This window comes from Paramacrobiotus metropolitanus, unplaced genomic scaffold, assembly GCF_019649055.1.
Source record: "Paramacrobiotus metropolitanus isolate TYO unplaced genomic scaffold, Prichtersi_v1.0 Parri_scaffold0000034, whole genome shotgun sequence".
Lineage (NCBI taxonomy): Eukaryota > Metazoa > Tardigrada > Eutardigrada > Parachela > Macrobiotidae > Paramacrobiotus > Paramacrobiotus metropolitanus.
The window spans coordinates 848,511-871,933 of record NW_026570254.1 but is presented as its reverse complement, the minus strand read 5'-3'; the positions used below and the strand labels follow the sequence as shown (position 1 = coordinate 871,933).

Here is a 23,423-nt window from a genome sequence, read left to right as displayed (position 1 = left end):
CACAGCATCTAAATTACGAAAGAAATGCAATCTGGGGTGCATTTTGCGTTCACCAAGCCCGTTTCGTTACGGAAACTTTCGTTACGTTCGTCTCTCTGATAATCGATTGTCACACCGACAAATTTATTCCTTTAATTTCCAAAGTTGAACATTTAGGTTCAATCCGAGAAAGACAAGAGGGATATCATTCATTTCCGGGACGAAGTTGCATATCAAACGACTGCGAAGTGCAACATTTCATTTAGCATTTTTTGGACTCAATAGGATCAATCAGTAATGCTGCAGTATATCAAGTACAAACGGTTGTCAGAATGCAGTTAACAATTAAGCAACGTATCCACTCCCTGCTCGGGAACACGGTATCACGGCTTCGATTTCGCAAATATGCTCTTCATCCACCATAACATCCATTTTGCATTGTGCAATCTGCAACTGATTTTTGAATTAACGCTGTAGAGAACAGATTTGGTATTTGGTAACAGCATGCAACGGTACACTACTGGGTAGTAGTACTTACTTTTAACAGCTTTAAACCTGGTTTAGCAAACTCCACGCCAGGCCGGATGGATCGCAGTTCTAGCATTTTGATATAAATTATATCGGGTTGCCAAATGGCCATCTTTTTAAAAAATGATACAGCGGATTCGTTTAATGCCTTGGATTGTCGACGGTCCAAGTAACCAACGACAGCATTCGCAAGTACGTCGTACGAAGTGTCCTCAGCTTCGATTGCCTTTAGAAGTGCCGGCAAGCTTTCAAGAAATGTCAGTTGCAGTTGCCGCACTGCCCCAGTGCTGTCTGTTTTAGACTTCAGCCTAAAACACATCAAGAAAAAATAGTTCCCATATACAATGCCTGTGTGATTAGCGTGCAAGGCTATTTGGATTATGTTATTCACAAATTACCCCTTTTGACATTGTTCACCCAAAAATCGGCAAATGATGGGTAACGCTTCTTTCGTAACTCGATGCCGGAGAAAAGAGCCTCCGACAGCAGCCATTACGGTTAAACAGCGAAAAGCCTAAAAACGCATCATTAGCGTAAGTATTCATATGTGCGTATAACACAATTCGCGTTTCGAATGTTGAAAAACTATGAACGCAAGAAAACTGCTAGAAACCCACCTTTCGAATTATCAGAAAGTCCGAGGATCTATGCAACATAATAATTGACTGCCAGATTTTATGTACAACTGGTAAAAGCTGATCTTTCCATTCAGACAGAACAGTACATCCAACACACATCACATCCAGTACGACCGATCGCAAATTTCTTGCCTCAACCGGCAGAATATAAGCACAGCGCTTCAAGATCTGAAAAAGAGATCTTTGTCATTCATTGTTTCCTATAAAATAGCTATAAGGCAATGTCAGAGCCGTAAGAAACAGAAGCGTATGAAAACAATAAAGTTCATTTATCTTTGAATAATGCATGCAATTTGAATGCTTCACTTAATATCTTGCATCTTAACATCAATATAATAACATCACAATACCTCGGAAACCGCCACAACGTACGGCGGTAATTCCGTCTTCTCTTCATCTGCCAAAATCTCAGATTCATCATCACAATCATTTTCACCAACATCTCCGCCGTCACAGCCAGAATTTATCCCACTGTGCGAATCACAACTGACTTCTGTTTGTTTCGCTGCGCTTGCATTTTCATAGCACCCCTTCATCAAGTAATCCACCCCGGCTGCAATGGGATCCTCTTTTAATTGTTCCGGTCGCGGTGCGACAGGATACCATTGGCTAATCCGAGTAACAACAGCATCCAGAACTGTTACAAAAGGCAAAGCGGCAACGTTATGGTACTCGTCCAACTTCTCCAGTACACGCTGCACCAGTTTAGCCACAACCGGCATGGATTCAACTTCCAAGTGCGATATTAAAGCTCTCACGGCAAAAACGGTTTTGGGGTGGCGATGAATATGTCGGAACCTAATCAGAATAGGATTAATGATCACTTCTGTGTTGTCTTTTATCAGGTCAGATGCCGAAGAATATCCGCAGGTGGCAGCTACAATGCTTAGAGTCCTTTTAGCTCTGTTAGCGATAACAGGCATTTCAGCAACGGTCTTTTCCAGAAGGCTGTACAAGGTTCGGTGAAGATACTGGTCGAAGTTTCCACACTTCTGCAAAATCAAACGCTTAGAGTATCCGCAATTGTCAAATTAGAACACAAAAACTTAAACACGTGCACTGCTCACCAGCTTTATTGTCTTCCCTCGCAAACAACACAAAAGTGTATGCTCACTCATACTGCAGCGTTATGGTGTAGACTTACAGACAATTCTCCGATCCCGTCTATCAATAAGCATAATCCCATTAACTGCCGCTTAATTTCCTTGAGGCTGAATTCCTGGTGTCGTTAGGCAAATCTCCCTCACCAATACACTTTTGTGACAAAGCAATCGCATGGGAGGAAGTGGTGAAATCCCATATTTCGCATGACATGTACGACTCCAGTACAGATTCCACGTCGGCGATGCCGACGTAGGTATCCATTTTATTACTGAGCGTTGGCAAAAGGTGGTTGATCACCAACAACGCTTCGTTTCTTTGCTGGTCAGCCTTGTCCACTTTGCGCAGCAAGTGCGCGATCAGTGCGTTCCCAACCTCGCATTTCGTTAACGCAGCAATCAACTCCAAGAAGGCGTTTTGACTTTTTTGAGCCTTTAAAAACTGAAAGCTATAAGGTCTACCTAAAAATGTCAAATAAAGTTACAAGACCATGTTTCTAGCCAACTGCAATGATGTGCAATCACACAGTAACAAAGTACGTAAATGGAAATTGATAGATTTCCCTTTACGTGGAAATAAATAAGTTTTCAGATAAATGGAAATTTACGTCTTCACAATGTACCGGTATCATGTGCTGCTTCCCAAATATCGAACATTCGTTCGTCTAATTTGCCAATGTTTATCAGCAAACCCGCTAAACGTTCTTCGAAATCCCCATAAGAAAGGAGTTTTTGTATTGTACAGTCTAAAGAACAACCAGAAAATGTAAACATCAGTCAATATTTTTCTGAGCAAAGGATTTGGAATAGAATCACGGTCTTCAGTCTCACCAAAGAATTGGATGTATCCAATGGTTAATCTGAGCTGTGAGACCAGAGATTCTTCAGAATTCTCCTTGGGTTGTGGCAAACTGTCCAGCAACTTCACAAAATCCTCCTCTGCGAATTCTCGCATCCAAGCTAATTCCATTTTGTCATCCAAAATCGAAATATCCAACAAATGCTTTTTCGCAGCTTCTTTGGCATGCGGATTTTCGTCCTGGGACAAAGCCACCAACACTCGCAAAAGTATTCCGGAAATTTCCGACAATTTCCTACAAAAATGAAAAGATCAAACAACAATAGAGCATGCTCAACTATCGACTGACGCACGTTGAACAGTTCTTAATAATGGTGTGACAAAAGTCTGCCAATGCCAGCAGCACTTCTGGAGAGTCGTTCTTGGATAGCGAAAACACAAGCCGGAAAATTATTTCGAGCTTCGGCTGTGCTTGCCGCACCCATTCATCACTGCGGCAGCCCGTTGACGGGACTGTAACGGAGATATCGTTTGAAACGGCAGCGAGTTCGGTGGTCCCCGACATGCTTTGGACGTTTACGAATATCAAACATAATACACTGGACAAGCATCCCAGAACTTCAACAAAGATCTTCTGGCCAATGTAAGCCGATGAAGCGGGCTGCGTTATAACGTTCGCACAAGCAGCCGCCACACCAGGGAGGAACGCAGCATAGACACCGCCTACTAATCCCCGCAGTTCGAAAAAACTCTCATCTAGAAGAAAAATAAATTTCAAAAAACCACAAGTATGCAGAAATAGTACTCAAAAGTCAAAATCAATATACTGTCAGATCGTATAAACTATAAGGCTTAGAAATCACAGCAAATATAGCCTGCTGCGATCACCCTCAATGATAATCTAATAACGCCAAACTCCGGGTAAAGAGCATGTTCTAGATAAATTATCCCGCACGCACATAGCAATTTTGAAATAAAGCCAGGCCAAAAATTTCGACATTTTTAAAGCAATTGTTCTTAAAATTTCTCATGACTATGTCCACGGCTACTAACCAAAATTTCCAAATGCAGTGGTCTTCAATAAGACCAGGGCTGCCATTTTGAGCTCACGAGAAGAATTCTGCTGTAAATTTTCGACACAGCTAAATACGATATGGCTCCAAAACAATTCGAATTGGGGACGGTGATTTTGAAGTCCGGCAGTCAAACTGCGGAAAACAATATTGAGCAAAGAAACGGCTATTATATAATTAATTCATCAGAATTAACTAAACTACTTAATACACCCGCGAGTCTCGCATGCATACGACGTATTACTGAATCACTCCTACTTCACGGCTACTTGTGCTTACACCGAATCGGTGGTGGCTTTAATTGCAGCGTCCAAAGTCTTCAATAAAATAATCACGAAGTGTTCGTCCCTGCCGTGGCCACTCGCAGATAGGTTCTTTAACAGAACGCATAAGCATCCCAAAATATCCCGAAATTCAGTCCAAGAATACAGCCGACTGCGGCGAAGAATGTGCAGCAATAAGCCAAGGCATTCTTCGTGAATTGATGATCGCCTGCAACACTACTCATATACGATGATCTCGTGCAAATGGTAGTTCCATACTTACGCGAATTTTTTTTTAACAGTGGACAGAAGGGGTAGCAAGAGACATTTCTGGTACTGCTGAACGTATTCGTTGGGAATACGCTCGATTTCGGAGCCAAATAGCTGGAGGATTTCTTGATCTGGCCTTGCCATCACTTCGAGGCTGATTCTCTGGAGAGTCAAGAAAGAATTGTCCATAGCGGCAGGCTGTCAACTGGAAAAGAAGTGACTTGAATCCTTCGATCTCGAGACACCAAAACTTCAGCCAGCACAATCTCATCAAACTAACATAACGTAAAATAGTTGTAAAACTTGTTGAAGTTTGCTAGTTAATAACTTCTCTTCCTTGTGTTAAAGTGTAAGCTGTAGTAAACAGAATATTTTTCGGAGAGATGTTTTCTGTACGAAGTACTCCACGAAACATAACAGCCGAATCATTTTAATCAGGTTAACAAGTAACTGCCCACCGCGTACTGACGTGGATGCACGAGGATTCTTATTAAAGCAACCCCCTCCGGGAGGAGGGCACAGCTATGTCAAGTCAGTCAATTGCGGAGAGCCTCCTGGAAGTCCTCCTTCATGGTCTGTGTATATAATAGTCCGAATTCCTGTTCGAAATCACTAAAATCCTAGCGTGACTAGGTTGCTGCGCGGTGTATTGGGACGATTACACACGTGAATACACACTCTGCAATACGTAAACTCTACGCAACGTAGCGAGCACGCAAGTCTCCGTATCACGTAAGACATGTTTATTAGAAATTTTCGCGCAAAATTAGCACCGCACAGACTCAGCGATAACATCGATTATTCCCCAGCATGAATTTTTAGCTTACGTTTTTTAGACTCAGAACTTTTCGACCATTGCTTACCAACCTTGTCGTTTAACAATTTTGCATAAAGTGAATTCTTATTTGAAAGTAATAAGATGCACTTTTTCGAAAAACCTCAGCCCACGAGCACTCAACGAATGAATGTTTGGCGCTTGGAACGTCAGAAGCTAAAAGTAAGCATGTATTAATGCGATGAAATTATGTGTCCAGTGTGTTCAGAAAAATCTGTCAAATTACGTTGCTGGTGATAATCGCTGCCACAGATGCTCGGGTCCGCAGAGACAATGCTGTTGTGTTGTCGATAGGAGTGTTTGTAAGTACAGAGGTGACGATCAACAATGAGTACTTCACTGAACTGCTGAATACTGCTTACTATTAAGTACTATTACTCAGGTTAACCTTTTAAAAAATCACTGTTATCGCTCAATGAAAAGTTTAAACACAAACGAAGATCAGAATGTTGGAATCAAAGATAACATCTACTGGATCGGAAAGACTGGAGAGTACGACGCAATCGAATTGAAAAACGTCATGAGGCGCTGCGTCATTGCAGCAGTGTGTGTGCATTCTGCCAGTACAGCAGAGTGTGTATTACAAACCCGCACCACCGCTTAAATTTTCGTCACGCTGGGATTTTAGTAATTTCATACAGGAATTCGGACTATTATATACACAGACCATGCCTCCTTTCTGATTTTCACATTTTTGCCTGTGCGGTTCCATTGTTTTTTTCGGATGTTGAAAAATGCATGTGGGATAAATCATAAGTCAAACCTATCCACAGTATACAATAAACTTCGATTTGTGGGAATTGTTTGGATTACCGATTTGGGTCGCGATTCTTTCCACAACTTGTGAACTATTTATTATTGAATATTGTGGTACAGGCACTGTACTCAAATTGTGTTATAGCAACACTCTAAAAACATGGGCAAGAAGTTCATCAAAAAGAAATCGGGTGGCGAATTGAGGAAACGGAAAACGGCGCCTGGAGCAGTGGCGGGAAGTAGTAGCAAGCGCCCTGCAAAACCTGTTCAGAATGCAAGATCTCAGAAAGCCCGACCAGCGTACGCTGTGCGAATGGCGAACCCGAATGCCAGCAAGCGAGGCCGCAACAAAAGGCACGGAAACCCGGATCTCAGTGATGCCGATTCGCTGCCTTCCGATTCCGACGATGCCATCGATTCCGACGAGGACCTGCCTACGACGAAAGCTGGTAAACCGCCAACAAAAAAGGCCGCAGATGATTCAGATTCCGATGTGGAGCAGTACTTGAAGGATGACGATTCCGATGAAGAACCACAGCAAAAAGTTTCCAAGTTCGCTGACGATAGTTCGGATTCTGACGGCGAAGAGCCCGAAGATGATACCAGCTCGGCTGTTCGCGTTACGCCAAAGTTGGCGGCGGAATGGGGGAAAGCGCTGCAGGTTTGTGCTTGTGACAGACACTGACAGTGTGATCGATATCGACAGCCGCGTGTTTCCTGAGTTCGGTTATTTCTTATCGCTTTCCTCTTTAGACTAGTCCCACCGCGGCCAGCCTTAAAACATCAATTAGAGCCTTTTTGGCCGCGGTTGCTCAGATTTCGGGACAGAAGAAAAAAGCCTCCTTCATCATTGACGGTGGAATCGGTAAGTAACTGTGTGATGATAATTTTTGTTTGAATTAGCTCTAACTTTGGATATGAGTATGTGGTGTGCATTTGATTGCGTTTGTGTATATTATGTTATGACATTTTTCTGTTAATTTTTCCGTTTAGATTTCTCTTCCTGTTTGGTGCAGTTAGTCGTTTTGATTTCATCACTTTACGAACTTATGTTGATACGCAGTTTAGTTGTTCCTTGTAACCTTGTGAGTTAAATTTATTGATTTTATTTCGGCTGTACTAAGTTATTATACTGCGTTAATTTTAATTTTATTTTTCATTTTTTATATTCAGTTTAATTTACAATTAAGTCAGAGCAGTTAAGCCCTTATCCGGCTAGGGAGACAATCTAGCATGGGATTTTGTGTACACTGTATAGTGTATTAACTAGTTTAAGTGCCAGTTTAAATTGTAATCTTTTGCAGCATTCAACGCTGTGGTGTCTATGTGCGTACGGAATATTGGGCCAGCGCTCCTGAAACTCTTGAAAGTGTCTGCTAACGCCAGACCGAAAGAGAAAATGAATCAACTCAAAAGAACAAGAAGTGGAAGGTTCTGCATGTTCCTGTGCGTACTTATTTAACAGGACTGACCGAAGTAAGTACAATGAGCAGATTGACTGCATGCAGTTGCGTTTCCTTTTGGTTAACATGTCCTTGTTAATTGCGATGAATTTGTAGCTTGTCACTCGGTTCCATGATGTCGCTGTTGTGCGACGAGTGCTAAAGCACATTATGGAACTTCTGCCGTATTACTCTTGCAATCCAAAAGCTTGCAAAATGCTTTTCAAGGTATTGGCTGGCTTTGTGATACTATAATTTCACTGTCGCCTGTTACAATGGTTTTAATAACAGCACTTGATTCAATTATGGAGCAGCGGGAAGGAAGAAGTCCGACTTGCAGCTTTTGTTACACTATTAAAGTTTCTTCGGACAAATGACGAAGAATGGATACTCCCAGCCGTTAAGGTGATTATCATCAAATCCGAGTTGAGTTGCATACTCGTATCAGTTTAACAAGTAAGTGCGTCCTACTTTGTTTTCTTCCAGAAAATGTATGTGGCATATGTGAGTAATTCGAAGCAGACAAATGCCGCAACCTGGCCAGTGATTGGGTTTATGGCATCTTCTCTTGTCGAAGTGATGTCCTTGAATCCAGAAATTACTTACCAACAAGCTTTTATCTACATACGACAAATGGCTATACATGTGCGCAACGCCACAAATAAAAAAAATAAAGTACGTACGACAACGGTTTGACAAACCAGAAGAAGTTACAATTGCAGTTGTTAGTCAGACGGTAGTAACGGTTGTCTTTTTTGACTAAATAGGAGACGCAGGCTAAAGTTTACAACTGGCCATTTATGCATTGTATCTACCTATGGAGCAAGCTTGTCAGTGATACGTATCCCAGTCCCGTTCTGATGCCGCTTGTCCATCCCATTGTGCAGATCATAACTTCTACGATCAAGTATGTAAACTTACTGTGTTTCCACGTGTAGCTTGCTGTGTTTTTTTTATGCTATTGATCACATTGGAGACACTATAAAGAGTTTTAGTTTGGCTATCTGTATTGAGACTGTTACCACTTTCGGTTTGATCTTATCTTGGCATCTTAATGCTTCCAGGATTAATCCCGTGAAGAAATTTTATCCTCTTGTGTTTCACTGTGTTCGCGCCCTGAATATAATGTCGGCAAAAACGGATGTGTTCATTCCAGTAATTCCTATAATTTTAAACGTAAGAATGTCTTTTACCATCAAACGAAAACCTGCAGTTCAGATGTTTGTTTCCTCATGGATTTTAGACGTTGCAAGCCCAGGACCTGAATAAAAAGCCGAAAACAGCTAGCATGAAGCCGTTTGAGTTTTTCTCGATGGTGAAATTTAGCGATTCTCAGCTGACGGAAAGCAATTACCGGGTAAGAAATGGACATTAACGTTACGATGTTCTCCGGCGTGTAACAGTTGCTTGTGCCGTTTTGTAGACTGGTGTCGCAGATCAAGTCCACGAACTGCTTATGGACTATTTAAAAACCCAGTGTTGTAGGATTGGATTTCCAGAGTTAATTGCGGTTGCAACGATCCAGGTGCGCTTGAAGTTGACTGCCTGTTTGTGCCCCTGGCATTTGTTTTGAAATTGGTTAATAAAATTTTAGATCAGGAGATTTTTGAAAGATTGCAAAGTAGCTGAAATTGTCAAGAAATTCAAACAAGTGATGACATTAATGGGAGAGCAATCTAATTTTATCTGTGAGCGACGCAAAAACATCGGTTTCAAGTTCACGGACAGTGGAGCAATGGTGAGGTCTTTGCTATAGATCTCGATTTTATTAAAGGCAATTATGCCATGAATGCAAAATTTCTGTAGACCGCTTGGGAGAAGCGCTTGCAGAGTGAAACATCGACCTTCACGCAAGCGTACAACAATTGGAAACAGTCCAGGAGGAACCTGAAGGATACTGTTCAAGCGGCTTTGGAAGGCAAAGTGAACGCGAAACAGAAACCAATTCGCAAAGATGGCGAAGAGGAGAGTGAACCATCCGACGAAGAAGATGAAGATTTCTGGACCCATGCAGAAGAAGCCGAGGATCCCGCGCGGGAAGAGGAGGAGACAACTGAAGACAAAGTTGTTGGCGACAGTAACGAGAAAGATACCGTGACGGCCATGGAATCATTGAGCGAAGACGACGACGATGCCGACAATGCGTCGAGTGATGATGTTAGTGAGGAATAACCGGTCTTCCCTCCTGTTTGTTTTGGGAAGTTTTAGAAGTAACGACTTTTTTATCCGTCACGGTTTTATATATGTGGCATTTGAAATTGTTACCGTCAAGTTATTAACGGTTTGTTTTTTGATTGAGTTAAATGTCCGTTGACATTAGCTATTGTGGAAAATACGGAAAGGGAAATGGATTCTAAGCTTGAACAGCGACGAAGATTGAATTGGCATGGTAGGATGTGCAGATTGCGAACGCTCTTTGCTTAATGTAAAAGACCTTATCGGCAAAAGTCAGTGAATCAAAAGAGCGGTTGGCGTTAGCAGTTCTTAAATTATGGTGCACATTTTTAACATCAAACAATTGATGAAGTCGTACATTCATTGTTCCCCACACAGCATCGTATTTCCTTTGACAACAGCCAGACTTAGTTATTGTTTTAAAATTCCGGCGGCTCTTGAATCCAAGAGGTCACGGTATCTTGGTTTCAATAACTTTTCTCGAATACTAGTGGTCAACCAGAGCCTTCTAACCATGTCACTGGCGTTGTGCACTCAGCTAGGAAAAAAATGTTCAGAGTGTAGTTGTAGTACAATATACGAGTATAAGTACAGTATATACCTTAAATAGAGCAACGGTGTAAAGGTAAAGTAACCTTTGGCCGTGGATGTTACCTGCGTTGACACACTCGCGGCTTCCTATTAATCTCACTTCCGTGAACGCCGGAGCCGCCGCGGAGCAATCTGAAAGGGAAAGCTAACGAAGCACAGCTGGTTGATACCAAGATATGATTTCGTCCCGGCGGCGTTCGAAATCTACAGACCGTGGAGAGACGGAACTAAGAAACTTGCGGACAAGGTTGGAAACTGCCTGGCCAGAAACGCACCAAAGACTTTTTCGGCAGCATTCGTCTATACAGATACAGCGCGGGAATGCGATACGCGTAATGTGGCATTTACCCGAAATGTGCACTATTCCCGGGCAAGACAGTATTGAGGTAGTGTTCTTGTTGTGATCTGGGTGTATCTGTTACGTAACGCTTGTTCTATTGTTATTCTTGTATGTATATTTCACTTTTCTACGGAGGGTTTTCGCGCCAAGTTGAGACTGTTTTGCGTAAATTTATTTTATTTTCCCCAGCTCAGATACTAATTAAGTAGAAGCGATAGTCGAAAGCCCTTTCTTTCTACAGATACTATAAAATCATAGCTAACAAATCTTCGCCAGTAGCAAAATACAGCAGCAAATTTTCAAATGCAGGCGCGTCAGTAAAGTACACATACAGCCATGATAAAGTGTAACAACCATAAAAATATCTGCAGCAAAAAATAGTCTTATTTCAAAACATCTGGTTGCTGTAAATGCTGTGCTACAGTATTCTTTTAGTTTTACCAGACAATTGTTAAAAATTACCTGCAAAATTGTTATTTGTATAGAAGTATACGAGTAATTGTAGAAATCCATAATACTGTCTACGGCTCTGTTTAGCACTGTGTTTTGGTGGCGGGCAGGTATACGATAAAGTTTGACTGGCTAACAGAGTAACAATCTTGGTGAGCGAGTGACAGAGCGACACTTGCATCTACATCTTAGCGCATAAATTTATTATAATTTATTTTGCATTGCCCCTATCATAAAGACATTTTCAAAGGAAGTAGTTAACGACTTGTTTCACGAGCCAGTTCATCTGAGAGGAAATTGGTCATGATCCCACATGTTCAAATCTTTGATCTGTGCGCTGCGAAGTAACTATACATTTCCGCCCAGTCTAACTGGCTTCGTCAACCATACCGGATAATTCATTTGCTTTTTTGCCCATTAATGGCTAAATAACGAAAGAGTGTAACAAGTAACTAAAGCCTGTAAGGTTTTAAATGTCTTTTGGTGTCGTCTGGCTGCAGGCTACCCAAGCCGGCTTTGGTCGGGAAGACAGTCCAAGGTGTTCAGCAAGCGTAAAAAGATCAATAAGGGTGTTCCAACTCATGGCGAAACTTTCCTTTTCCCGAATTTGTCATGCTAAAGTAAGCAAGACCAGCCTGCTTTCGTTCTTCCGCTCTTCTACCGGAAGGATGACAATTTAGCATTTACAACGGTTTCCCATATGGTGTCATTAGAAGCTTATGCAACATGGTGATTCATTCAAAAAAATCGCATGTTTTTTAAAAGCTTTTCAATTTGTGTCGCAAACACGGTGTACCTGCTCTGTTGAAGCCATCACAGTTTATCGCAACACCGCATTCTTTACAGAAATTGGAAAGCGAAAGGACATAGGTTGTACCGCATAAATGAGATTATGAGGCTCTGGGTCGTATTCCAATTTACGATAGTGACCTAAACTAACGATAGTCGAGGTATTATTATTTACATACAATTTTAGTCAATTATTGTTTGGTTAACAAGATAGGAATGATTTAGTAAGGAATATATGTAAATACTACGAATAAGTACTCGTACTTACAATTGATGCTTCGAATCACAGTAGTGGCAGGATCAATGGTCTTGCTGCATACTTCACATACAGGCGGTACAGCTAATCATAAGTACATATGTAATTTTTATTGCAGTACTAATTGTGAATTAAACCCGCTGCATACGGCTGAATACGAAAAGACGAATAGATAAAAATTATTGCTTCGAGTTTTGAAAATCGGAGCCATTTTCCTTCTGCTGTAATTCTGCGGTACCGATAAAGACGGCGCGCATAGTTATAATGTATATATATACGTCAGATTTGTTGTGTTTGCTTTGTGCTGCGTAGTACGTTGAGTACCAAAAGGGCAGTACAGATATATATAGCTAACAAACGTAATGTAAGTAATATGCAAACATGATTTTCTAGTTTTTGTTTTTATAGTATTAACTGTTAAGTCTATTCGCACATGAGCAATACGGATCATCCGAAGATACTCGCCTCCTAGAATATTAATTATGTTCCTTGACAGGACTACAGAACTTCAGAGAACTACGCAGGTCCCGTTCCATATTACTTACAGTGGCAACTAGGAGAGTACAAACTTTCCACAACTGCCGGGATATGATTAACGTACTGCCCTTGCCAAGCAATACCATACAGCCGATGAGCATGTGTATAGAGTCACTATAGATGTTGCAAGTGTACTTGTAGATGTTGCAAGTATTAATGTGGCGCACGTCGACAAGAACTACAACATGAAACCCGGCTCCAGCATTTTCACTCATCTTCTTTATATATCTGCATTAAACTCTTGTTTGCAAGAAAGTTGTTTTTGTGCAATGCACTTCTCTTGTGTTGATTGAAGTAATCTTGAATTTTTTACGAGGTACGCTACCATTGAATCCCGTGTTTACGTATTCGATTAATATTTCGCTTTTTCATCTTGTTGCTCTGATTAATGATTTTCTGAGGACATTAATTTTGTATTACACCTGCCATATTACTGATGCTGATGACCAAAAACACGACCATCGTGTTGGAATTCATTTACATCGCATACGGACATCATAATTCAGTTAAACGTTCATTAATTTGGATTGAGAATTGCCACCACGTTGGGCACTAAAGTGCACATCCCGGCTAGTACAACCTTTTGTTTATCGTCATCGCGCTCATCGGATCACTTCTACAGTAATTACGTGATCAAAGCTATATGAAGAAGCTGACTGGAGATACAAAAATCACTGTGATTTGCCACAAAGAGTACAACCATAATATCAGTACTCGTCCGAAGATTTCTCCCGAACCAGTTTTTCGGTCGAGGTGTGAAGCATCCTGTTTATTAATGTAAGTATATCGATCGTGGATCAGATAGCAAGTAAAAACGCGAAATAAATAATGTAAACACGGTGGCGATTAGATGCACGGCAATTACGTTGATTAGCTGTTATGACAAGGCCACACCATCAGCGCAAACACAAATCGTGGATCATATGCTGTTCCCTACCAGCAAGCGGTACCGGTATCGTCGCACTGTCTCCTATAAATTGCTGACCTCCAACAAGCGCACGATTGCCACATCAAGTTTGCTAGCCGATAACTTCACATATTGTATCATCCTGTTTGTGTAAAGGAAGAACTTTAATTAACCGACCTAACACTTCATTGCCGTTGTGAAGATACAGTCCATCAAGCGGAAATTTTTGATGATCCATGTTTTGCCTGATCTTTAAATGGTCAAATGCGATTACGTAATTTCGCTGGCTAACAACGCTACCGCAGTAACTTGCTACTAACGCCGTGCAAAACAGCTTGCGTATGGTATTGCCATAGTATTAATACTACGGTACTCTAGTACATATTATTATCATTAAAAACTACACATTCTGTCCGGGAGCAATGGAGGTTTTTACTTCAGATGCTTACGATCGCCTCAAGCTTAATCGCATCATGCATTTCCGCAAATTTTTTTCGAGCTTTGCTGTGCTGATTTTTCTTGTTTCATTTTATTTATTTCACAGCTGTTTTTAACGTTTTGCTAGAAGTGAACATTATTCTATTATTTGAAGTTCATTATAATATGTAGAATAATGTAATACAGCTATCCGCTAGCAATACAGCAGGCATGCATTCTAGCGGTGCTTGGGGCTGTGTATTCTCGAATTATGAAAATGATGATGTGAATGATTTCTCTGCTTTAATTAAAATGAACTGATATTTTTGGGGTAAAACACAGCGCAACTGTAATTGTGCAGTAGCAGCGGAAATAGCCTGGCTCTTGAGCAACAATAAACCGACAATCCGACACGACGCATGCGCAGAAAGTATTTGTACTTGACCTTAACTGCTGGACAAAACGCATGGCGTCTGTGCCCATCACCATCGCTAATCTAATCAATATTCGGGTAATGATGAAAATGGCGTCAGTATGCGGCAGTACAAATGGTTGTAACTCTTGTTTGCTTTTTTCGAACTGGGATAATTTGGGTAAATAACAAGAAACAGGATGCTTAAGTGGCCTATAAAAGTCGAGATAACGTAATAGATCAAGCAATGATCAGCAGTCTCATACAGCATGAGGTGCATTTAATTTTAGCAAAGAAGTAGTAAAACGCCCTCGCCCGGAACACTGTTGTAAATTATATGTTTTCCCCATGGATAGATCGCGCTTTTTCGCTGCATATATATAACACCCATACTCGCTAGTCGTGTACAGTGACGCCACAAGCGTGTGTTCCGTAATATCCTATTTGATTTTAATTCATCGAAACCAAATCTACGAACTGCAAAGTAGTACCATGCAACTATATTGGACACACGCACAGATCTGTATATGGCTACCGTTAAGTATGGTTCGGTGTTGAATGGGAATTGAAATTTGCTCCTGCTTAGAGCGCATCCGGGTAAAGTGTGCGAATTACTGCTGGTAATTCCCATGATAATATTAATGGAGCCTAGCCAAAGCTGTGTGGAATCTCACGAAATTAAGCATAAATCTCTTTCTCCTAGTGCCACTGGGTGACTACGTTCTTACTTTAAAGCCGATATAGTGGCTGACACACAACACGAAGACTGCTTTCAGGGCACACCAGATTTTTTTCCCTCAGATAATTCCTTGTTTCTTTTCGTCCAACGCTCTTCCAGGCACAGTGCTTGCGAAAATGCCTTCACTTATTACCGTATGTATCACACATATGGACACGTTTGTCACGCTATTCCGTCATTGAGGTATTTACCAGCGGTCCGATGAGCCTCATTTAGACTCATCATTTGTTGAGGTCATTTCCACGAGCAAATTGTTAATAAATTTTCATTTAACCGGCTCGCAAGTACTATTATATTGCAAATGGTAGGAAATAATTTCCTAAACTACGTAGCAGAAAAAATTGTTCACTGACTGGACGTAAACAGTCTGACCGAAAAATGTGTTTGTACTATGCAGATCACCGTAGGGAATTTAAGTTTAAGAAAGTCAAGTAAACACGGTACGGGTCGGCAGCGGGACATGGATACGCTCTCTGCTCTCAAATAATAACGCTAATTATAGTTTATAGATCCTTTATCTTAGGTTATTACACTGTTTATTTAAGGCATATGTATCGGAAAAAATTGCACTGTTATTTGCATAATACACGGTTTTTTTTGTTATTCATCGGCTACTTTCGAACCGGGGTGAGCCGATGGACATGTGATGAGCGGATGGGAAATGCTTAAAAATGACTCGCTTTATACAGTCGCAGCTTATGCGATGTTTCGTCAGCAGTGAGCTGAGGATGTTTAATGATTGGAACTGTTATCATTCTGTTCTTCCTTTCTGGCAAATGGCATTAGTTACGCTGTGAATTCCAGTGGAATTCATTACTATGACAGTTTAATGCCCGTAAGGGGTCTTCGGCCATGCTGTAATTTCCGGTCGTTGTTAGAGCATGCTGAACCCGGCCTGTAATGAGGTTAAAACTGTGTTGGTCTTTACAGTTCAGCCGACGAAGATCCCAGAGCCCCCCATACGTATTCTTCGAAAAAACACTTTTCTGTCTTTTTTAACACGGGTATTTGCCTTAATCCCCATGTTATTCTCCACATTGGACCATCCGCCTGTGGGTGTACAAACAAACGTCGCCAGAGCAGTGCAGCAGGAGGGCGTTGGCCATTAGCAGCTGTGCTGCTGACAGACTGGCCGGCTGTGTGTACATGTATACTGTAGCTGTGCAGCATTATCCCCCTTATTAATCAGCGCCACCGTGTCGTCCAACATCCGGAGCTCAACTTGCCGGGGAACACAAACATGTCAGCGCGTCGTCCAAAATGCCGTGTGTGCCTGTAAAATGCCAAAGAAATGAATGATTTTTTAATGACAGCTGACGAGCATGTAACACACACTGAGTACTATGTACGCGCGTCGTGCGACATGCGCAGAGAGTACAACACAAAAAGTCGTCTCCAAGATTTGGCTGTTTATTCGCTCCACAGAGCGCTTTACAGCACTGGACAACAAATGAGATTATTACGTTAAGTATAAGAAAGTCACTCGAGAATTTATCTGTCAGGATTAGTATATCACTGATTTGTTACTATGGGTGGGCGGTAAAAATTCCCTTTATCGGGTCACAGGCGTTAAGCTGGAGTATTAGGCAGGGATAAATATTGGCAACGCGTGTACGCGCGCAATGCCGGACAACTGGGCGGGTTGAATCAGCGGAAGCGTTGGGTGTGGAGTGTCGAACGTGTGTACGACGCGTGCAGCGGCGCCAGAAATAAGTACCTTATCCTTTGCAGTTGCTTTTGTAATTTATACGTAAATACAAATATAGCGAAAGACTGACAGTTCTTTGACAAGTTTTCCTCCTAACAGAAACAGCAAGCCAATCATGATCATATACTGGCACATTACGCAAGCGAGTATAAGGGATTCGGCGCATTTGTGATATGAAAAAGTGAAGTAACAACTGGTTAATTAATTGCATAAAAATAGATTTTTAACAACTGCAATAACATACGATCGCAAAAATAATCGGAAATATCTTGAGAAGTTTGTTCCTCTGCGTGCATCCAGTTGGCTTATAGCAATAAAGAATTTCTAGAAGCACGCATGCGTGCATTGTTGTAGTATTTCTGTGCTGTTGTAGTATTGTAAAGCAGTGCTGCTGCTGCTGGTGGCATCCGGTCAAGTGGCAGCTCTTGTGGAATACATTCTTAAGGTCAAAGTGTGCTGACTACTTTGTCGCACTCAATACCATCCTGACTGTTTGTGGGTAGAGCTTCAATTTAAATTCCATTCTATCGATTCGAGTGTGAAATTGACGAATCTTCCCCAATTCAACATCCTGGGTATCGGTTTCCCTTTTTCTTCTCCCTTCTGCTGTTGCTGTTGCTAATAGTGCATATGCATGTATGCGCGCCCGAGAGAGAGCCAATTCCTTTAGTGTTTGCACGGGATTGTTGTGTCGCTTGATCTGCGCCGCATGTTGTCCTGATCTCGGGGTCGCAGATAACAATGCACACTATTTCAAAATTAATGAAAGAAGTGCCGTCACACTGAGTATGGAAAATTGCAAAGTCCTCCTGTGCTCATCTGTGTTGTGTGATGCTCCAAGAAAACATCTGAAATTGCAACGACACGCACAATCAGTTTAGAGTTGCGCACTTATTGCAACAGTGCGGTGTTGAAGTGAACACAAATCACGAATGACCTTCGTCCATAGCTGCCAATCTGGATTTGCATTGTTGTTAAACTTATCTTCTCGTGTGTACTACCAATGCAAATTCGATTTGCAATTTTTTTATATTATTGATATCGCCTTTGATGAAAGGGGAATTATTGTTTTATCTGCATTAGCAAACCCAAGTACGTGCGGTCAAATTTGATCAGGTGGGAACATGCACGCTGTGCTTTTGACGCTGCACCTGAGTGTATTTTAACTCTGAAAACTTTTATTAAGCTTTAAAATAATATAATTTTGTTAATTACACTTTGAGCATTGAATTAAGTAAGGATCTCGTACCGCTGAATTGTCTGGTTCACACACATAAGCGTTATTTTTACTTACTGCTCGCATTAAAATGCCGCAGTTATGGTGAAACAGCGGCCATATAACTGCACATGTATAGGTGACATATAAGTATTACGAGTACAGATATGGTGCATTGTACCTAAACGCAGATATCGCTAAATAAAATAAGAATCGAAGTGATGAGCCCTAATTTTTATTCACCATTAGCCAATAAACATTTTATATATATATATATATATATATATATATATATATATATATATATATATATATACCTGTCCTGATGGACACGAATTCTAAAAATTGGTAGTATTATAGTTTGCGGCGTAACTTATGTTTGGGCTTAAATGTACGAGTATGATTAGAAAATGTTTGTGCTTAAATGTACGTATAACTTTGCATTTGCGCAAACTGTCATAATACTGACGATCAATAACTGATAGTTTTTCTTCACAAAAAAGTTTAAAATGACGAAAACAAACAAAAAAAAAAAACAAAACAGCTAACAAAAATTAACGTAAAACAACAGCAACATTTTTTTTCCATCGGACCTTTGCCGTTCAAACTTTAGTTTACAAAATCGAGCGATTACCAGTAAAACAACCCATCCAATCAGTCGTAACCCGGATCAAATTACCGCACAATCCCGCGTTTTATGCATTTCGTCGGGTTGTGTACACACACTGCTCACAGACAATCATGTAAAACATTTGTCCGGTGTTGCACGACGTTTTCGGTGCCGAGTTGTGCTCTGCCGGTTTTCCGGAAGAATGCTTTCTTTCAGATTGCGAAAAGGACTCTTTTCTCTGGTGACACCCTCAACGACAGACAACATTACAACTGTTTATTGATGGCAAACAAGATTCTGATGGGCTTGCTGCCCATCCCAGGATGACAGTATTGTAGCCGCGAGAAAACAGCCAAATTCGTAATTATGATCCCGTCGGCAACATCCCGCTGTTCAGTGCCGAATTGCATCGTCGTGTTAATTCAAGAAAAAATTCTATCTTTATCGCTCATACAGTTCAAGCAATGTGGCCATTTTGTGTACAAACAAGCACAGGAAGCGATAGTCAACAGAACAAACATAATTATCAACAGTTTATTGTACCCTCACTCTGTAATTCTGTCAATTATTTTTCACTCATTTTTTGCCGGCTTTTTCACTTTTTATTTATACAGGTAACCACGAAGCCCACTACGCAAAACTTTGTCGTACACTTCAACGGTTCTAACGAAATTTTGTTTCAGGGATAGAAATGCCTGTTTTGCAGTGACCGGCAATTCCGTGGAGTGCCTGCAGCTTGCCGCCTTAATACTGTTTGCCTCCGCATAAGTATTTACATAATATTATGGATTTGGATTCTCTCTACCAGATCGCCAACGGTTCCGATGCACCGAACTGGACCGCACTGTGCCACTATTTTGACGAAATTTTCAATGGAAGTGTGCCGGAGAATTTCTCGTACCGCGCCCAGTGTCGCTGGGATGACTCGGCGCGACTGGAAATCGGCACAAACCAGTTCGTGCAGATTCCCATGTATGTCGTTATCTTCATTGTCTGCGTCGTGGGCAACACGCTCGTGATTGTTACCTTGCTGCAAAATCGCAAAATGCGCACCGTGACCAACATCTTCCTCATTAATCTTTCCGTCGGAGGTACAACATATTTCTGTGCATGTAATTCACAGCTTACGCCGACGCACTGGCGTAATATTGTTATGAAGAACGATCAGTTGGAAGATCAAAGCGAATCATAATTAAAGCCGTGTCAATATTTGGCAGCGTCCGCGAAACAACTTTTCTTGTTGATGGCAGATACTGTCTTCGATATGCTAAAAATACTATGACGAAATGTGTGCCAAATGGTGCAATTTAATGCATCATTTAGGATAGTACGTATTTGCGGTTTCGAAGAATTTCATTAGGAAAAATTCAGTCAACTCGTTTATAGCAACCGAAAAATATTTGCACTTTATGCATACTTCTAGAAGTAGTGTATTGCACTGAATGAAAGCGTAAGGGGAATCATTAGGCAAAGCCATCCTAATAACAGAAAAAGCTAGAGGGATAACGAAAAGTGTAAATTTAATAAATAATCCGTAGCGCCGTATACATGTGGCATGCATTATTAGCTGACTATGCAAATGCCTTGTTTTGCTCTTTTCTTTGTTTCATAAAATAAACTTGTCTTTAGAGATACGCTCATGCGTCATCAATCGTCTTAAAAACAAAAATGTTTATAAATTAAGTTTTTTACAGTACCTTTATTGGCAAAATTGGCAAAATTCAAAGTATAAAGCTGAAATAAATTAGTTAAATTTGTCGTACTAGAACGAATCTTGGTAAACAATGACTCGACCAGGAGTCTACAACTAATTGCGCTAGGTAACGTACGCGTACAGTATTAGTACTATTCAGCGTTTTAAATTGCAGCGTTTATTCTTTTGCAGATTTACTGTTGGGAGTATTTTGTATGCCTTTCACACTAACCGGGCAATATTTGAAGCGGTTTATATTCGGTGCTGTTTTGTGCAAGATTGTGCCCTATTTCCAAGGTAAAAGCCACGAGATGCAGACGAGGAAATATTATTTTAGTCAGCAAAAGCAATGTGCGAATATGTTTTCTTAGTGGTGTCAGTTGCGGTCAGCACATTTACTTTGGTGAGTATCAGCATCGAGCGCCTCTTCGCCATCTGCTATCCTTTGACCTCCAGGTAGGTACCTCATTTCCGCGCGCCTTCGTGGATCGTTATTAACTGGGTTTAAGGCGGAGATGTTGGGGTGGTTGCAGGCGGTGGCAGACAGTATCGCATTCCATAAAAATGACAATCATTTGCTGGATACTGGCCTTTATCGTGGCGTTTCCTGTGATGTTCTACAGTCGTTACACGTGGTACAGGCAGCTGGAAGGCGTCGATTACTACTACTGCCGCGAAGTCTTCCCCTCCATCGACGAAGAAAAAGCCTACAATCTTTTCTTGCTGGTTGTACTTTTCGGACTGCCGGGAATATTTATGACGATAGCGTACGCCAAGATAACAGCCTCGCTTTATAAAGGAATAAAAGGCGAATCACAAAGCTCATCGAAAGGTACAGGAATTACTGCTGTATACGCGCGCGTCTGGCCAGTTTAAGTGAACATATATTTTTGAAAATGGCAGTCATAAAGAGCATTGAGGCAATTAAGCTTAGCCTTTACTATAAGTAAAAAAAGTTTTATATTCCGCTTTCATTCGCTAAAATTTTGTTGCATATTGTATATATATACGATATGCGTACTACACGTATCGGTATACCCATTACTCTTTTTAAAAAAACATTGTTTAAGGTTGTTCGCATGACGCCGGTAAACAGCCAAACGCCAGAGGTTCTAATTTCGTAGAATCCTATGCATCGAACGGAACACTAGCCAAATTCAGTATGAAATTTGCCCGAATGCGGGCTAACAGTGCCAGCGAACGTGCAGCATTGTCGCGGAACGGCAGCACCACTACATGTTCGGCAATACAGCGCAGTTCCACCGCCGACGATCTGGATAACATGGACACGCCCATGGTGACCTCTCCCGGGCAGACGTATAATCCCCAAACGCCGTCGCCCGTACACGGAGTGCGCAGTACTCACACCGAGCGCAATTTAGCGGCAAAAAAGCGCGTAATCCTCATGCTGGTTATTGTCGTGCTGGAATTCTTCGTCTGTTTCACACCCTTATGGATCATTAATACGGTTGGCCTGTTCGACCGCGATTTGATTATCAACCGAATCAGCGATCTGGGCATGCTGTATCTGCAGCTGCTCATGTACATCTCCACGTGCTGTAATCCCATTACGTACTGCTTCCTCCATTCCAAATTCCGGCAGGGTTTCATTCAGGCTTTTAGGTGCGGCAAACAGCGGCAGGAAATCAGTGACCTTACGCGCACACGAACATCGCGCCCGGTCAGCTACAGGAAAAGCGACAACGTCAGGGCCGCGGCGGCTGTAATCAGCAGCAATCGAAACGGTAAGGCAATTACAAAGTATGTATCTCGTACATCATTGCGGCATCATGCGACGTTACGAGTGTGCTGACATACCAAGAACATAAATTATTGCACTTTCAGTAAAATTAAAGGACGTGAATTACGATAATGATGACCGTTTATTTGAGTTTGTGATACAATACCCTTTTACTGACCAATGTCCAAGCAATTTTGGGTGGCTATTTTTCAGGCAAGCAAGCTTTATTTCGGTGACCTTTAGTTCCGATTTTTTTATTTTTTATTCCTGTTGGCTTGTTTATCATAAGACTGCTTGGAAGTTTTATTTTTGTACATTAAGCACGCGTTTTGATAAGGTATTCTGTTACGTTCGCTTCTTGTGTTGCCATTTCAGTAACCAGGAGCCAGTTTGATTTGTTTGATTTGTCTGTGACCGATTCCAGTCCGAATCTGTTGGATGTGCCGGTTGTCTTCCGAACACGCTCCGCTTCCGCCTGGTGAACATTTCATAAGTACCACCGCAGATTCCTTGGTTTCTTTCTTTCATCCGCGGTTAGCGCATGAGTTGAAATAATTCAGAATAAATTAGCTGAGTCGCAAGTCAGATTGACTTTTTATTACAGCCAGTCCAAACATGCAAGCAGCAAATGCGGCAGATGCCTACTTATGATTATCTGGCATATTTTGTGGTCTTCCATCTGTCACCGTGGTGCCTCCGATGTATCCCACGTTGTATCCGCAACGAAGGAAATGCCAAGGCGAATTCATTTGCTCTTCCGTGGCATCTGTGTAATTTGGTCAGCATCCTCGTGCCTTAATAACACCGAAGAAATACATAATAAAAAGAGGCATTTCTCCGCTCAGCAAACATCCAATAATTAACGGAACCAATCTTCCGGCAGTAATAAACTTAATTTTTGTATGCACGAGTTATTTTTTGGAGTGCAACTTGCTATTTTAGTTTCTAGTTATACATGTGAGTGATTACTGAAATAATTACAAGACCGGTGTGTCGATTTTCGCCATGTATAGATAGGAGAGACATTTGTGTTTTGCTTACTTAAGCAGCTTGCTGGTTTTAGCAGAATTATGTTATTAAATTTCCTTGTTTATAATCTGAATAAGAATGATTTGCGAACAATAATCAACTTTATTACTATAACAGTTTACTTACAAAC

The 23,423-nt window shown here is 41.3% G+C and overlaps 3 protein-coding genes across 7 annotated transcripts; 2 read left to right on the top strand and 1 right to left on the bottom strand.

Annotated features, from left to right (window-relative positions):
• Positions 1-120: 120 nt before the first annotated feature.
• On the bottom strand, positions 121-5,023 carry LOC129589446 (TELO2-interacting protein 1 homolog). Its single transcript, XM_055484217.1, has 13 exons — positions 4,664-5,023; positions 4,397-4,609; positions 4,098-4,252; positions 3,398-3,800; positions 3,077-3,339; positions 2,869-2,991; positions 2,336-2,707; positions 2,213-2,229; positions 1,496-2,137; positions 1,125-1,313; positions 906-1,021; positions 518-815; positions 121-432 (listed from the first exon to the last, which is right to left on the bottom strand). Exons 1-13 carry the CDS (start codon positions 4,837-4,839, stop codon positions 325-327), a joined length of 3,075 nt encoding a protein of 1,024 aa, XP_055340192.1. The 5' UTR covers positions 4,840-5,023; the 3' UTR covers positions 121-324.
• Positions 5,024-6,141: 1,118 nt separating this feature from the next.
• On the top strand, positions 6,142-10,145 carry LOC129589426 (nucleolar complex protein 2 homolog). The gene is given in 13 exon segments (XM_055484191.1): positions 6,142-6,902; positions 6,995-7,106; positions 7,546-7,653; positions 7,656-7,717; positions 7,801-7,911; positions 7,975-8,088; positions 8,170-8,358; positions 8,451-8,590; positions 8,748-8,859; positions 8,927-9,040; positions 9,107-9,208; positions 9,278-9,421; positions 9,490-10,145. Coding segments are annotated over 13 exon segments (2,175 nt in total). The 5' UTR covers positions 6,142-6,401; the 3' UTR covers positions 9,856-10,145.
• A 2,701-nt stretch (positions 10,146-12,846) lies between these two features.
• Positions 12,847-23,375, top strand: LOC129589363 (cholecystokinin receptor type A-like). 5 transcript variants are annotated; one of them, XM_055484091.1, is made up of 8 exons: positions 12,847-13,598; positions 19,514-19,921; positions 20,716-20,820; positions 20,895-20,979; positions 21,057-21,355; positions 21,648-22,268; positions 22,689-22,797; positions 22,869-23,375. In XM_055484091.1, exons 2-8 carry the CDS (start codon positions 19,615-19,617, stop codon positions 23,125-23,127), a joined length of 1,785 nt encoding a protein of 594 aa, XP_055340066.1. In that variant the 5' UTR covers positions 12,847-13,598; positions 19,514-19,614; the 3' UTR covers positions 23,128-23,375. The 5 variants fall into 5 exon arrangements, with proteins under 5 accessions (XP_055340066.1, XP_055340065.1, XP_055340067.1 ...); XM_055484090.1 differs by having other exon boundaries at positions 21,594-22,268; XM_055484092.1 differs by having other exon boundaries at positions 21,594-22,268; positions 22,640-22,797; positions 22,869-23,007.
• The last annotated feature ends 48 nt before the right edge of the window (positions 23,376-23,423 follow it).